At 44.2% G+C, this 15,062-nt stretch overlaps 1 protein-coding gene across 2 annotated transcripts in view; it reads left to right on the forward strand.

Moving 5' to 3' along the window:
* Positions 1-15,062, forward strand: part of kremen1 (kringle containing transmembrane protein 1) — a 69,828-nt gene that overhangs the window by 40,492 nt on the left and 14,274 nt on the right. For both annotated transcript variants that reach the window (XM_085786232.1, XM_085786233.1), the window contains exons 5-6: positions 11,552-11,676; positions 13,873-14,026. In XM_085786232.1, coding sequence (XP_085642358.1) covers positions 11,552-11,676; positions 13,873-14,026 — 279 coding nt within the window. The remainder of the gene's footprint in view (positions 1-11,551; positions 11,677-13,872; positions 14,027-15,062) is intronic.

A 15,062-nucleotide genomic window follows, 5' to 3' on the forward strand; every position in this document is an offset into this window, starting at 1 on the left:
AATGACAGCGCTGCTCATAAACGTGGATCAGGTTGGGAATGGGAAAAAAAAAACACAAATGCATCTTTGACGGTTTTATGACCGGCAGGAAAAGTCAGAACGGCTGAATGAAAGTCTGAGACGAGAACAAAGTGCGAGTCAAAATAAGCAAGAGGCCCGAGACAAGTCGAACATGTCGGACATGTGGTCTGGAAGCGGAGCCCAGACTGCAGCAGCACCACAGCCCTGCCTCGTGGCTGTTGTGGTTTGCCTGAACCAGGGGATGCTTTCAGGTTCTGTTATTGCAGTATTTATCTCGCTCTATGTCATTGTTTGCAGAGGCAGAATATTTCCCCTAGGTGGTCTCGTACCAGCTTTCACCACAGACAACCCTCCCGGCCAGCATACTGAGGCAGGTTCAGGCATCACTGAGCAGAGCAGGGTGTGTGTCTGTGTATCTGTGTGTGTGTGTGTGTGTGTGTGTTCCTGTACTACTAAAAAAAAGAAAAAAAAACTATTTAACACATAAAGAGGACATATTTTTGAAGTGAGCTCATTTTGGCCATCCCATCCCATCTCATACTGTACCTCCCCTGTTCTGTATAGGTTGAAATCATAAGAAGTGAATGTTAGTTCTGCTGATTCAGTTTAAATGTTTGTTTATTGTTTATTGTTTATCCCACACACAAGGGAAAGGATGTACAAAAGCAGCACAAATTTGTTAAACACACAAAGATTTAGAACAAAACTGTGTGGCTTCCCCTACAGAACTACATCCACATGCACCACGCATATATACAACCAGTGTGGGAAATGAGCTTTCTGACCTCACTGCCCCAGGCTTAGATGTAAAAAAAAAAAAAACCTTACCAAGATTATTTTCTCCAAACCAAATTGATTATCACTTTTTCTTTTCCTACTATCTTTCAGTTTTGTGCATAGAATAACCACAGGTGCTGTTTGAGTCGATTAAGAGAAGGTTTTGTCTTTTTATTTTTTTCCCTCTGGGGATGGAAGTTAAGTTTCACACTTGAGACTTTAATACAAAATGGAAAATCGTGTGCTGAAGCTTAAGAGACACAAATCCGAAGAGAAAAGAGAAAGAAGAAGAAGAAAAAAAAGATCATTTGTAGATTTGCGGAGGTTAATTACAGCCGGTTTGTGTCCCTGACGTCTGGTTGACGTTTCCCCTTTTACCTACATCAGATCTGCTCTTACCTGGGGGAGCTTTGAGCAGGCTTATTGTTATCTTACCCTGACCTCTGACCTCTCCCCTAATAGCTCCACCCACCCACACCTGCCCTCAGGGGGGGGGGAAATACCTGCCTGCAGAGCTGTGAGGAAACTCAGGCAGAAACTAGAGAGGGGAGAGTCTCACAAAAGGAAACCAGGGGACATCAGTTAGATTTAATCTCTCTCTCTCTTTCTCTCTGGCTCTGTCTCTTCCTCCCTCGCTCAACGTGGCCGGGGTTAAATCAGCCAGAGCCATTAGGGAATTAAAGGTATTGATTACGAGGGCGAGCTGGTTGTGTAGAATGTTTGCTAATGAGAACAAGTAGATGGCCGTTGTTTAGAGCTTGTCTCGGGGAAAGAGGAGGAGATGGATAGCGAGGTCGACCAATTTAGGGCTCAAGAAATCGCAGCCAAATGTGGCTCCGCACGGCTCCGCACAGGTGTAATAAATGTAATTTTGTTGTTTAGCGAGTGGAGTCGCCCCCGGAGTTTGTTACGTTACGTCATCATGACAGTGCGTCCAGCAGTTGTCGAGACATTTCCATTTTCAATTGTCAACAAATGTCATTAAGCATCAGTGAACATGTCTTCAAAATGTCAGGAGAACACCAGACAGATATTTGATTAAACTTCAGATCTGATCTTCAAAGTTTTACTCTGTGCTCTTAAAGGGATAGTTCAACATTCTGGCAAATTGGCCCATTGCCATAATCCCTATAGTTTTAGCAGTATAGGTTCAATACCTTTAATTGTCGGTGCAAGCTGTTTTTAGAATGGCGGAGCAGAGCCACGAGCTACGCTACGGAGGCTAATGGGATTTCTTGGTTTCCCTCATCAAACTCATCAAATACACAATCCAACGACTCCAAAACGCTCTGGTGGACGAGACATTCACCACCCTATGAGATAATAATGGAACGTTACGAGACAGAGTTGTTTTAGAGGTAAATTCATGCAAAACCGCTGATGCGCGTTGGGGGGCAGTTTTTCATTAAGCAGTCTCTGCATTTACCTCTAAAACAACTCATAGCGTGGTGAATGTGCAGGTCACAACTTGTCCACAAGAGCGTTTTGGAGTTGTTGAATTGTGTATTTGATGAGAAATCCCAATTAAAGGTAACGAACCTACTCCTAAAACTAGAGGGATTATGGCAATGGGCCAATTTGCCAAAATGTTGAACTATCCCTTTAAAACTTAAAATCATCATCAGCATGTTCAAAGTCTGCAGAGGTCACACGGTTCGTCTCCTGCACAACCACTTCTTTATCTCCTGCTCCGGCCTTGAACCTGTTCAGTTCCACGTCCGATTACGCAAAGAAAATAATCACAATTCTCTTTTATTGTGTCCTTTACTTTCATATCAGTGAGGTGTGAAAGACTTAAAGTACAGTAAAGCAGTTTCAAAGAGCTGGTAGTGGTACTGGTTGTTCTTGTTTCCAACAACGCCCGGAACGAAGCCTCACCACTGTTATTCTCATGGCTGATAAATGCCACTTGTCAAAAGCTGACATAAGAGTGACACATTTTAATTTCTGTAGTTTGTATATGTGACAAAGTGATTTATCACATACATGTCATAAATTGGAGCTCGACAGTTTTAGCTCTTTTGTTTGTTTTGCCCTGATTAGAAAACCAAGATAACAACAGCTCCAACAGTTCTTTAATTACAAAGCTTTCCTTGTATGCGCTCATAGCTTAACCTTGTTTTGAACATCTCCGGAGGGGGAGGGAGAGGGGGGAGTTTCCTCCTGTAACTGACGTTCAGATAACCGGGACGACCTGAAGTCGATCTCTTTGAACGCAAATGATGATAAATGGCCGAGCAGCATCAGCGCCGCTTATCTAACGCCCGAGGTGGCCGCCGAGTGTCTGCTCATCTTTTCATCTCCCCACCCACCCACCTACCTACCCCCCCTGGTATCAGCTCCCCTGGGACTCAGAGTGTTGTTTGGTTTGGTGAGGGAATGCAGAGGGATGCGGATGCGGTGCGGCGGCCATTTTTCATCTCTTCCCCTGTATTGTTCGCCGGCCCGGGCTCTGACTGAGAGGCCAATAATTATTCATTTAAAGCTCTGGCTCTTCCCTCTTCCCTCTAATTAGATGGTTAGTCACTCTCTCGGGGCCTCGGGCTGGGGCATTGATCTCCTCCATCTCAATCTTGTTGCAGCGCTGCCTCCACCACACACTCACACACACATACACTCATACACTCACACACACACAGCCAGTTGAGTTTTGAACATCCCACTTGCAAAGTTAGTCTGTTAGATACAAATACTTCTCTCATTCTGTCCTATAATAAGTCCCTTATTGTCTGACTGTACTGTAAAGTGTTCCCATTGACAGCCTGCAGAGAATTGATGTCTCTCTGTAGAAGAAGTGACGCATAAACGCAACAGAAACTCACAACAGCAGCTCCCACCTCCTCCTTCACAAACAATACCCTGACTTTCCAGAAAACGCTCAACCGACCGACCTGGGGGAGTTTATGACATATTTCTCCATTTCTCTGGTGTTTCCAACCAAACGAGCCTGCATTTCAGTCGACACGGGGACTAATCACAGGCCTGATGAAACGCAGCAGCTGTATTTGTTTATGTATTGAGTTTACTGTACTACAAAAGGGGGGTAATAATAAATGTTGGGGGCCAAGACACACAATGACAGGGAGACAGAGCGAGGAATATAAAGGCAGGAGAGGAGGAGGGGGGGGGAAAGATCACATAAACACCGACTATGATAAGTGTTGTTTCCTCGCTTTGTTGCACTCGGTATTCCTGGGAAGGCCGCGCATGTGTTTGTGTGAGTGTGTGCATCACATTTCGATTGTTACTCTGCTGTGTGGTGCATTAATGGGAGTGTTTCCAAGGCTTCAGCATAGGCTACCTGTGTTTTTTAAATTACCTGCATCAGGGATCTCGGAGCACTTGAGGAATGTGCTTTTAAAATCCTGTTTCAGCGTTAACATCCTGGAAACACTAATGACGTTTTTTTTTTTTTTCTTTTTGTCTCGAGTACAGTGTAATGGGATGTTAATGGAGCAGCAGTGACTGCTTACAGGATCATTTTCGTTCTTTGTTTTGTTTTTTCCCACTCAGCCATCGCCCTCCAAAGATGCAATTTTACTTCCTTTCTTGCTCTTAAGTGATGTCAAAGGCAAATCTCCGATATGTCAAACTCAATGTAAGAAAATAATCAAAGCACAAAATGAGAGTCTGCGAGAACGTTTTCAGGGTTTAATGAGGCGTGAAAAGAGAAACATTAGATGTTTATGCACTGCATCACTGTCAGAAGGCAACACATGTGATATTAAACGAAAAAATGTAAACACAGACAGAAGAAGAAGAAAAGGAGGAGGAGGAGGAGGTGAAACATCCAGCCTGAGCTAATGTGTGATTCTCTGCATGAGGACGAGGAAGGTGTTTGTTTTCCTCAGCGATGCGGCTTCGCTTCATCGGTCTGAGGCAGCTGCTCCGTGCTTACATTGCAAACATCTTCAGGTGCCTCAGTCTGCCTCGTGCCAGATGCCCGAGTGTGGAGCTGCGACTATTACATTCACTACAGATCAATCTGCTGCTGCTTCTGGAAGACGTCAGCACATGTCCCTCAGCAGCTGCTGTCGTTCCCCACCAGCCTGTCAAGAACATCCATAGGCAGATACGTAGGCGTCCATATACAGTGCGATCGGCTGTTTTACATTTTTGCAGTGTCATGCTCAACTATTTAAATGCTGCTTGTGATATGTTTTGTGTCGAGGATGTAGCTTTGGTCTCAACAGTTTGTAAGGAGTCGGACACAAAATCGCCTCCAAATTATCATCATAATAAAAAAACTATGCACGGTAATAGATCAAATATTAAAAGAAAAGGAAACTTCAGGACATGACTTTGTTAAATCAACCATCCGACATCGAGATGTTGATGTTCAGTCCAAACGAGTTCACTCACATATTGGAAGGGACGTGTCCCCACTGTCCATATGCAGACCTACGCCCTTGTTTTGTGCTGTTTAAAGGCCACCAGCCAAAACGCATCAGTCTGATAAAGCTCCTCTGTATACTGCAAAGATTATTGGAGAATGTCCCACGGCTCAGGGGGGCGGTGGCCTGTTTCTAAGTAATGTAGATATTCAGATAAAAACCATCATATCCTGGTATATTTGAGAAGCTAAAACCAATAAAAGTTTGTCATTTCCCCTCAAAAAAAAAGACTAAACCGATGCTTTAGTGATTGGTTGTTAATTTGAGGAATGAAGGAGAAGTTTCGTGGAGAGTAAACTACGTCTGGAGAACTGTGATACTGAAATGTTTTAAAAATTGAAATGCAATGTCTTCAGATATGAGTTTCAAATGTTTCAGGTTCTGTCTTACATTTCAAGTTTGTAAAATGTTAATACAACTTGGTCGAAGGCAGTCAGTTTCTGCAATTGAGTACAGTAGCTACAAGTTGTGTAATGATTTACTTTAGTGGCGTAAGTTCACACATTATTACTTACTCAAAAGATGAATTCAAGGTACTGTTACTTAATTCAGATCAATTCAATTAACATATTTTTAATTTATTTGTAGAAATGATGCATGTAACTGAGTGGAGCTGTGCTTTTAACTTTATTTTCCCAAGATACCTGAACCATAAACACTTGAATCAATCAAGTTAATACATTTTAGTCGATTTCCTCAAATGGTTTGAGTTGAACTAACTTGTTGAGTTTTACAGTGCATCACAACACAAATTCAGCATGTGTAAAATGAAAGTGAATGTAAAAGTGGAGTGGGACTGAACATGACTGTGGTTATTCATCCCCAACGCTCAGACCCCACACGCAGTCACCTCCACAGAGCCGATATTGTTTTGTTTTGTTTTTGTTTTTTTGTCTGACAATGCACGTCGTGGGCGCCGTCGGTCAGCTCCTTCAATCTGACCTTTTCATGTTCCCACGTCCAGAATTCTTCTTCAGGTGGTCGTGGTCGCTCGCTCGCCACAGACACACGAGCAGCTGAATGAAACCGAACCACGTGAAGCAGGAACGCAATTCACAAGAATGTAGGCAGCGGCTTTGAATCTGAAATAACTTATAAACGCAGCAGTTGAGTTAATAGATCGTATCGAAGCGTTTTTACATCTCTATTCATATAAATATGACGTTAGACTCTTATATCTTCAGCTTCGTTGTTACAGTACAGGATCAGGACGGACAGCGAGAGGAGCTCCTCTGGTGCTTTAACAGTGATTGTAACTCAGACACTTTCAAGGTTCATTGTTCCTCAAGGCTTCCTCTTCCCTCTCTCTCTCTTTCTCTGTCCCCGTGTCTCTGTGCCTTACCTCATCTTTAAAGTGAAAATATCTGGCACGCCGCGCTGGGTGGATGCACAGTTTGGAGTAAATCTATTTTGAAAGCAGAGACACCCAGAGTCACATTAAAAACAGAAACACTCCTTTTTTTTGTTAACCCTCTCCTGCTTCTCTACGTCTGTACGTTTATTTGTTTTTCCTTAGATTTCTTTCGCTCCCCTCGTCTCCAGATGTAAGGAGGAATTTATAACTGTAATTATGTGTCTTTAATAACATGCTTCCCCCCCTCCTCCTCCCACCACCACCACCACCACTACTACACCTCCGCCCCAGCTCATCAACCTGCTTGCATGCTCGCTCCCTGCCAAGTGCACTTGCCAAAGCCTGCTGCACATGTTTGATGTTGTGTGTTGGTGTGTTGTTCTTCTTTTCTCCCTTCTCACTCATGTGTTGTTGTTGTTGTGTCTGCTCTGCCTTGTCGGTGGTGAGAGGTGTCTGCCGTTCCCTCCGCCCCGCTAGACAGACTTGTACTTTGTTGTTCTGCTCTGGCTGCCATCGCACTGCGTTGCATTGTGGGAATGCTAACTAACTAGTGACTAAGTGCTCTTTTCCCGAGCTATAAGGCAAAGCTGTGAGGTTGTGATGAGTCTGGCTGCAGTCGAGCCTTGTTTAGCTTTATCTTTCACTTTTTTTTGTGTGTGTGTGTTGTAACTTGGTGGGAGTCTCCCCTCCAGCTGTGATCTCCTGAGGGTTTCAGAGGTCTGGTCTGGGCTGACTGGAGCATTTATGCACCTTGTGTTTCCTCCATTTCTCCCCTCTGGCTCATTAAAGTCTGAATTCCACCGCTGGGCTTTGAAGTGTGTTAAACGTGTTTGTGTGTGTGTGTGTGCGTGTTTTTTTCTTTCTTTTATTGTACATGGAGATATTTGCACTTGTTGCGCCTGCAGAGCAGATGTTCTTAAGGAACAATGCTGCGCTCAGGGGTTTTCATGCAAGGACAATTTGAAGCTTTTTTTTTAATGTTAGTGGATAAATGCTGTGCGTGCACATGGAAGATGCATGAGGCACTCTTTCTCTCTCTCTCTCTCTTGGTTTGGTGCGATACGATCCCACCACCACCTGCTGCTCTTCAGCCGGCGCTCCTCCGCAGCCCCTGGGACGAGGAGAGGAGGACAAAGACAGATAAATTGACTGTAGTCTGCAATCTTCCTGTCAAAGCAAAGTGAAAAAAGAGCAGTGCTGCCTTTAATCTGGCTGCTGAGCCCCGCAGTAGCGTTTTCCCCTCCGCTCTTCAAAAGCCCCCCCATTTGAAGTGGTACAGTGCCTGCCTTGCTCGGAGGGAGGTTGCTGGTTCTGAACCAGGTGTTTATCTCACTTCTCTTCTCAGCTCAGCCTCCCCTCCTCTCACTCCTGCACTCTTCACTCTTCGAGGATTAATCCAGCATATACTTAAACAGAGGATAAAACACAAACTGCTGCTTTAGCACTGTCCCATCTCACCCTGGAAATATATGAAACACCTTGAGCATGAGTACTACTGTGTCATGTTTGCCTGCAGACACTGAGTGTGTTTTTGTGGAGTCTCATTAAATGATTCAAACAACCAAATGAATCCACTCTGTGATGCGTCGGCATTGGTTGTGGCAGGAAAACAAAAAGGAATATTGCTCATGATTTATTACTGGTACTGAGCGAGTCCAGTACGAGGACTTTGTCTTCAAGTGTTGAGTCATCTGTCAAACACGATTTTTTTGCACAAAGGCGAATCACGGCCGTCGTAGCCAAAAGAACTCGGCCGGTCACTTTACGGTCAGCAAACGAGGGGGTGAGAGAGAGAGAGAGAGATGCAGGGGAGCGGCCTCTCTCTCTTTCTCCCTTCTGGTCTGTTTCACCTCATTTCCCCTTCTCCCCTCCCCTCCCTCCCTCCCTCCCTCCTCTGTTCCCGTCCGTGGTGGTGGACATTCTTGCGGACAACAATTTCCATGGAATCTAAAACATGTCGCACGTCCTCACTTCTGCATAAACACAATGTTGTAGCGTGTGTGAAGAAGCTTTCGTGCCAGCCAGGAAGTTAACATTGGCAACAGCTGGCATCCCCCAAAAAACAATGCACGTGTGTGGTCTTTATCGAGGTTACTCCAGTTCACCGAGGCACTTTTTTTGTTTTTTACCCCCAAGTATCACCACAGGATTTGAGAAAGTGGATCAAATGTGTTATTTTTTCAGTTTTTTTTTGTCGTGCCAGTCGCTCGCCGGTGGAACATGGTGCCGTCAGATGAGCAGTACGGCTTTCAACATTTAAATGTTTGAGAGGAAAAAGTCACAACAACAACTGAAAAAGCTCCAGAGATGCTCAGTTCTAGGACAGCGTTGGTTACGGAGTCGGGGGACGAGCCGCCACGCTCTGCAGCATCCACAAAGCAACACATTTGTTGTTGCACTCAGATAGAAAAATAACTCAAAATAAATGTGTTGCTCTCTTTTATACAGAAAACTGCATTGCTGAGCTAAATTGCATTTGCGTTTATAGACTCCCGAACAAAATCTCAAGACAAAAATTAAGGAAAAATGACAAAAATGACAAGAATTCACATTTTGCACTGGTGAATCATAACCAGGTTGTAAGTATAGGCTTCAAGGTGCGAAAAGAAGAAACTGGAGCAACAGATAGAAAATTGGCTGCTCATCAGCTGATCAAAAGTTTAAGACCACGGCCTTAAAAAAGTCAAAATCTGCGTGTCATTTTTTTCACACATTCGCCCTGTCATGACCTCCTGATGGCAAAGGCAAAAAGGCTTTCTCTCTTTGAATGTTGCAGGATTGTTGAGCCACACAAGCAAGGACTCTTGGACTACTGTTCTTTTTCTATTGTCGTCGGCTACTGTCTGCAACTACCGTGATTTTATCGTGTTTTAGGCAGCATGTTTTTCCCTTGTGAAGTTGTTTCCAAATCAAATCTCTGCCAATGGAGACGAATAACTCGAAAAAACTCGACTTGACTTAACTTGACTCATTTTAATCAACTGATCTCAGTCTTCAGACAGATGATTGGTCAAACTGCGGCTCTTGATTGGTTGGAACAAAAACCTGCAGCCACACCACCGTGTGGAATGAGTTGCTCATGCCTGTCTTAAAAGATTGTGATATACGGAGTGATACAGCAGGACTGAGGCGGGATTTCTTGTAAGCGGCGAAAATACGCTGTTAGTTTGCATCAGTTCACTGCCTGTGTCTCTGTCCAGCACTGTGCGCTGGTGGTATGGCTAACTGGGGGGGAGCAGAGACCTTTCTGCTGCAGGTATTACACTTAGGGGCCATTTGTAGCTTATACAACCCCACTTCAAAAAACAAAACAAAAACTGAACTATCCCTTTAACTCTTAACTCCCATAGTCTCCTCAGATTTGACCCTTTTTCTCCAATGATTTGATTTCCAGCTCCAAATGCGACCGGAAGAAACTTAGAATTAGATTTTTAGAGAGAAAGGAGAAGCATCAATCACACTTTGAGATCTGAGTTAAATGCGGTTTGATCCTCATTTAATTTGCAGTTGAATCGTTGGACTGGGGCAGATCCTCCGCAAAGAAAGAAACAAGACCATAGTTTGTAATGTCACATGCTTTAGATTTTTTGTCGTGTCTCAGCATCGACCGCTATTTCGGACACAGCCTCGGCTCTTGTCTTTTCTTCTTCTTCTTTTTTTTTTTCCATCTTGTCCTAATGAGGCTCTTTTTGTACCCTGTGGTTGGGTAACACCAATTCCAATTAGACCGAAGAGCCTCAGAGGGTGGGGAGGGTTTTTTCCTTCTTCTTTTTTTTAATACTTGCTGTGGGGAAATGACTTTCAGATTTGTGCATTTACTTCTGTTTGTCAAATTCACTTCAGCCCAGAACATGGGAGTGAAACAAGTGCAATGAAAAACAAAATCAACACAACTGGTGATAAAGACTCCTCCTCCTCCTCCTCCTCCTTGAGGCTTTGTTGGCACTTCCTGAGCTGTTAAGTTGAATTTGAAGGCTTTTGGAGAGTTTAATGTTTCACTGTTTAAATTCTCAAGTCTCATAGAACAGTATCTGATGAATACACGGAGGATTAAAAGGGGAGGCGAGCGTGATTTGTCTGTCTTGGATGCGATCTTGGAAGGACGTCAACATCCATCCTGCTTCTATCTGTCTGGTCTGTGATCCAGCTGTGATCGGCTGGCCTATTTGTGTCATCCCCAGCCCCCGAGTCGTTTGATAAGCTGCAACAACGGTCAAATCCAAGAGAGTATTGAAAGAAAAAAAAGAAAGGAAAGAGTGTAAAATTGAGACATCTCACTGCTGCTTGTAAACTTTCATGAAAGCTCGAACCGAAAGTTTCAGGTGTCTGTCAGAGAGCGGAAACATCATCGCTTCGATTTTTCTTTTCTTTTTTTTTTTCTCACATCTGTGCTCCTGCAGGTCAAAATACAAAACCTGTTTTTAATGTAGACCTCATGTAGGAGTTGGACTTGGCTGAGAGAACAATACTTTACATTTCCTGGCACGGCGTACTGAACCCCATCTGTCACCACACACACACACACACACACACACACACACACTCGGAGTCACACATGTAGAAAACACTATATCTCTAATCTGGTGCGACTCGCTCTCACATCTGACTGCGTGCATTTTCCAGATTCCAGCTCTCTCATACAATGACTCAAACATCCCTGTCCCCTTCACCCCTGCATCCCTCCCTCCCTCCTCCCTCCTCCCTCCTCCCTCCTCCTCTTCCTCATCTCCTTTCTTCATAGGCCAAATTGTTGGCTTGCCTGGTGGAAATTCATACCAAAAGATTCAAACACGAAATTGAATATTTGCAGAGTGAGTGATGGACATGATTGTAAAGCTTGAACAACTTTGGGGAAGCAGCGATGAAACAAAGGAGTGTGTTCTCTTAAAATGGATGCAACGGTTTAGATAAAAACATGTTTGTGCAGGATGCATGTGCTTCAGATTGTGTAGAAGTTTGTGTTGCTAATGTTTGTTTTTTTTCCCCTCTTCTTCTCTCTCTGCAGTGCCGGGAAACTTGGGCTGCTTCAAAGACAGCGGAGACCCGCCCACCCTGTCGGGCACCAGCGAGACCTCCAACAAACTCACCATCCAGAACTGTATCAGCTTCTGCAGGAAGCAGAGATACAAGGTACGGTCAAGATACTCTATTACTAACAAAATACCCCAAGGTGACAAGCTGCTCCAGCGATATGAAATGGTAACGCCTACACTTCCTGTCTCCTAAATGGGCGTGTTGTCGATAGATGAAAGTGAGCTATCCATATTTTCAAATCTCGCAAGGTCTTGAACAAAGTGTCCCTCTGAAATTTGACATTTTAGTGTCAAAATGTTCGGAAGAGATGAGGCTTATGAAAAATGAGTCAAATATTTTACTTCTTGTGTCCGTAGAGCGTCTTCACACAAAATACATTCTTCCGTTACTGTTTTACGGCAAACTGATGATTTCTTGACATGAAATGTGATGTTTTAAACAGATAGAGGTCAGATATTTTTCTCATGACACAATTCAATCGGATCATGAATAAAATTTTGACTCCTGTTCACCTACATGGAGATTTTTTTCCAAATTGAGGTCCCATGGCAAGCTCCTTTTCCGCTTAGGCTCTCTTTTGGAGTCAACAGACTCAAGGCAGCTGCTAGTTTCCTAAATGGGCGGGGCCCAAGTGACATATATACAGGAAGCTGACTCATCATGAGCTGTCTTGGTTTCCAAACCGTCTTTGGTACGGTTTGAAATCAAAGCACATGTTCATCCAATTAAAAAGAAAGTGTAACCCAGGAGACGTTCAGTCAGTGTATTATATTTACATAAGATTAGAGCCGACAGTTTCTTCAAGGGAGCACATGCAAAACTTTAAATAGACTTTAAATGAAGGCTGTGTGACCTCAGATGTTCCATTGTCTCCTCTCATTTGGTGGATAAACGTCCGGTCAATTGCCCGTGTCATTTCAAAAAGCGGACACGACTTGGCCCCTCCGCGACAGTCGAGCTTTTATGTAAATGATCTGCGTTTACGGCGCAGTTTCCTGACAATTATCGGCCACGATGGCAGGAGCGAGCGCGGTCTATAACCCTCTTTATTCAGCCATCAAGCTCCATGTTTCAAACCAACCAGCGGATGACAAATCATCACGGCAATCAAGGCTGACAGCTGGAAATGAACGGTTATTAGGCCGGTGGGCACCACCTCCTCCTCCTCCTCCTCTTCTGTGTGTTTTTTTTTTTTGTCTCAGCTCTGTATCTGTCGTTGTCACCGCCGCAGCTATAAACAGTGCCAGGTGTTCGTGTTCGGTCTCAGCAGATTCGGCTCAGCTCCGTCTGCATTGACAGGTACTGACAGCTTCCCCCCTCCTCCTCCTCCTCCTCCTCCTCCTCCTCCTCCTCCTCCTCCTCTCTCAATACGGCAGATGTTACAGGAAGCGGTGGCAGATTGGCATCGTCTGCCTTGTACCCTTGGACCCTCGCTTGGCCCTTTTTAATGCGTGAATGTGAAACGTCAGCGCTTTTTGGAAATATGGATCCCCATGTGACTTCTCTGACAAAGAGCATGGGTAATGAGCGAGACAGCAAATCCATGGGCGCGTTGGCTCCACCAGAAACAGTTTTCACGTCGAGCATGACTTCATCAGATAGAATAATGCAACAAGGACGTGGAGCGGAGGCGCCGTGAATTCCTATTCCATGAGGAAACGACGCAGAGTGGGAAATGATGCAGTACCTTCAGTTAGTGGTGTGAATTCATTTAGAGGGCCTGAAAACTGGACAATGGCGTTTTTATTGAAAGAGGGACAATAGATCTTTTGAGAACAAGCAAGCCTGTGGTGGTGGTGGCGTTGAGGACCGAACGCGTGAAGGTTCCTTCACGTTGCACACTCTGACGGCTCCGACGCTCTCTCTCTCTCTGGGGAACAGTTTACTAACAAATGTGATTTGAAAGATGGATAGGTGCTATTTCTGTAAGGTTTACTCTCTGCACCCTGTGTGCAGCTGTGTGTTTGAAGGGAGGCCTCTAATCAGCTGAGAGCTTGTGGTTATCCAGACTCAGATTACAGCATCTTGTAATCATGAGAGAAAGAGCAATTAGGGCACTTTAGACTCAAGTCACTTTAATTTTCTAAAAGAGAGAAGGAGCCATACGTACGTGGAGTGAACTGTTTACTAAAGTGTGAACACAGTTTCGCATCAGGCTCATGTGAAAAACACGACTCATAAAGCTGCTTTTATTTGAATGTGCAAAGTTGTTTTGGATTTAAATGCAATAATTAGGAAAAAAGTTGCTTCCTCCACAAGATCTGCATAACTCCTATTGTGTTTGTTTTTCAGCTTGCCGGTATGGAGTCCGGATATGCCTGTTTCTGTGGCAACGAGGTGGACCAGCGGGAGCACGGCGAGTCGCCCAGCATGGAGTGTAACCACGTTTGCTTCGGCGACCACACCCAGCCCTGCGGCGGAGACGGCTGGGTCATCATCTTCGACAGTGAGTGATGATGAGTCTTTTTCACTTTACAAAACGAAACACATTTAATCACATATGTGATAATGCACCTTTACAAAATACATCTGCACCTGCTGTTCCTCTGGTCCTGAGGTTGGAGCAGGTCTGTCATGTGAACACTTCACATCAAATTTAGTTTTAATATCTCCTCAAGAAGACACTGTAGTTACAGTAGTTAGTTGTATGTGTCACACTCTTTCACATATAAAACACCTGTCAGTCTTAAAGGGATAGTTCAACATTTTGGCAAATTGGCCCATTGCCATAATCCCTATAGTCATAGCAGTAGGTTTGTTACCTTTAATTGTCAGTGCAAGCTATTTTTAGAATGGTGGAGCAGAGCCGCGAGCTGCTCAGAGCTACGCTACGGAGGCTAATGGGATTTCTTGGTTTCCCTCATCAAACTCATCAAATACACAATCCAACAACTCCAAAACGCTCTGGTGGACAGAACGTTACCAGACAGAGTTGTTTTCGAGGTTAATTCATGCAAAATCACTGATGCGCGTTCCCGTCGGGGGCAGTTTTTCAGCTAGCAGTCTCTGCATTTACCTCTAAAACAACTCTGTCTGGTAACGTTGTGTTATTATCTCATAGCGTGGTGAATGTGCAGGTCACAACTTGTCCACCAGAGCATTTTGGAGTTGTTGGATTGTGTATTTGATGAGTTTGATGAGGGAAACCAAGAAATCCCATTAGCCTCCGTAGCGTAGCTCTGAGCAGCTCACGGCTCTGCTCCGCCGTTCTAAAAATAGCTTGCACCGACAATTAAAGGTAACAAACCTACTGCTATGACTATAGGGATTATGGCAATGGGCCAGTTTGCCAAAATGTGGAACTATCCCTTTAAAGCTGCACAAAACTAAAGCCTGAGATTTTCAGTCTGAGATTCTCTTCCTGAAGTTTTATTCTAAATCTCACACCTGATATTAATATTTCCATTTCCCCTCCATGAAATCAGTATATTTCACTTTATTTGGTCATAACATTTGGTCAGCCATCAGTGTTGCATTAAAAC

The sequence above is a fragment of the Trachurus japonicus genome, chromosome 9 (assembly GCF_045865225.1).
Source record: "Trachurus japonicus isolate A0001 chromosome 9, Traja_1.0".
Lineage (NCBI taxonomy): Eukaryota > Metazoa > Chordata > Actinopteri > Carangiformes > Carangidae > Trachurus > Trachurus japonicus.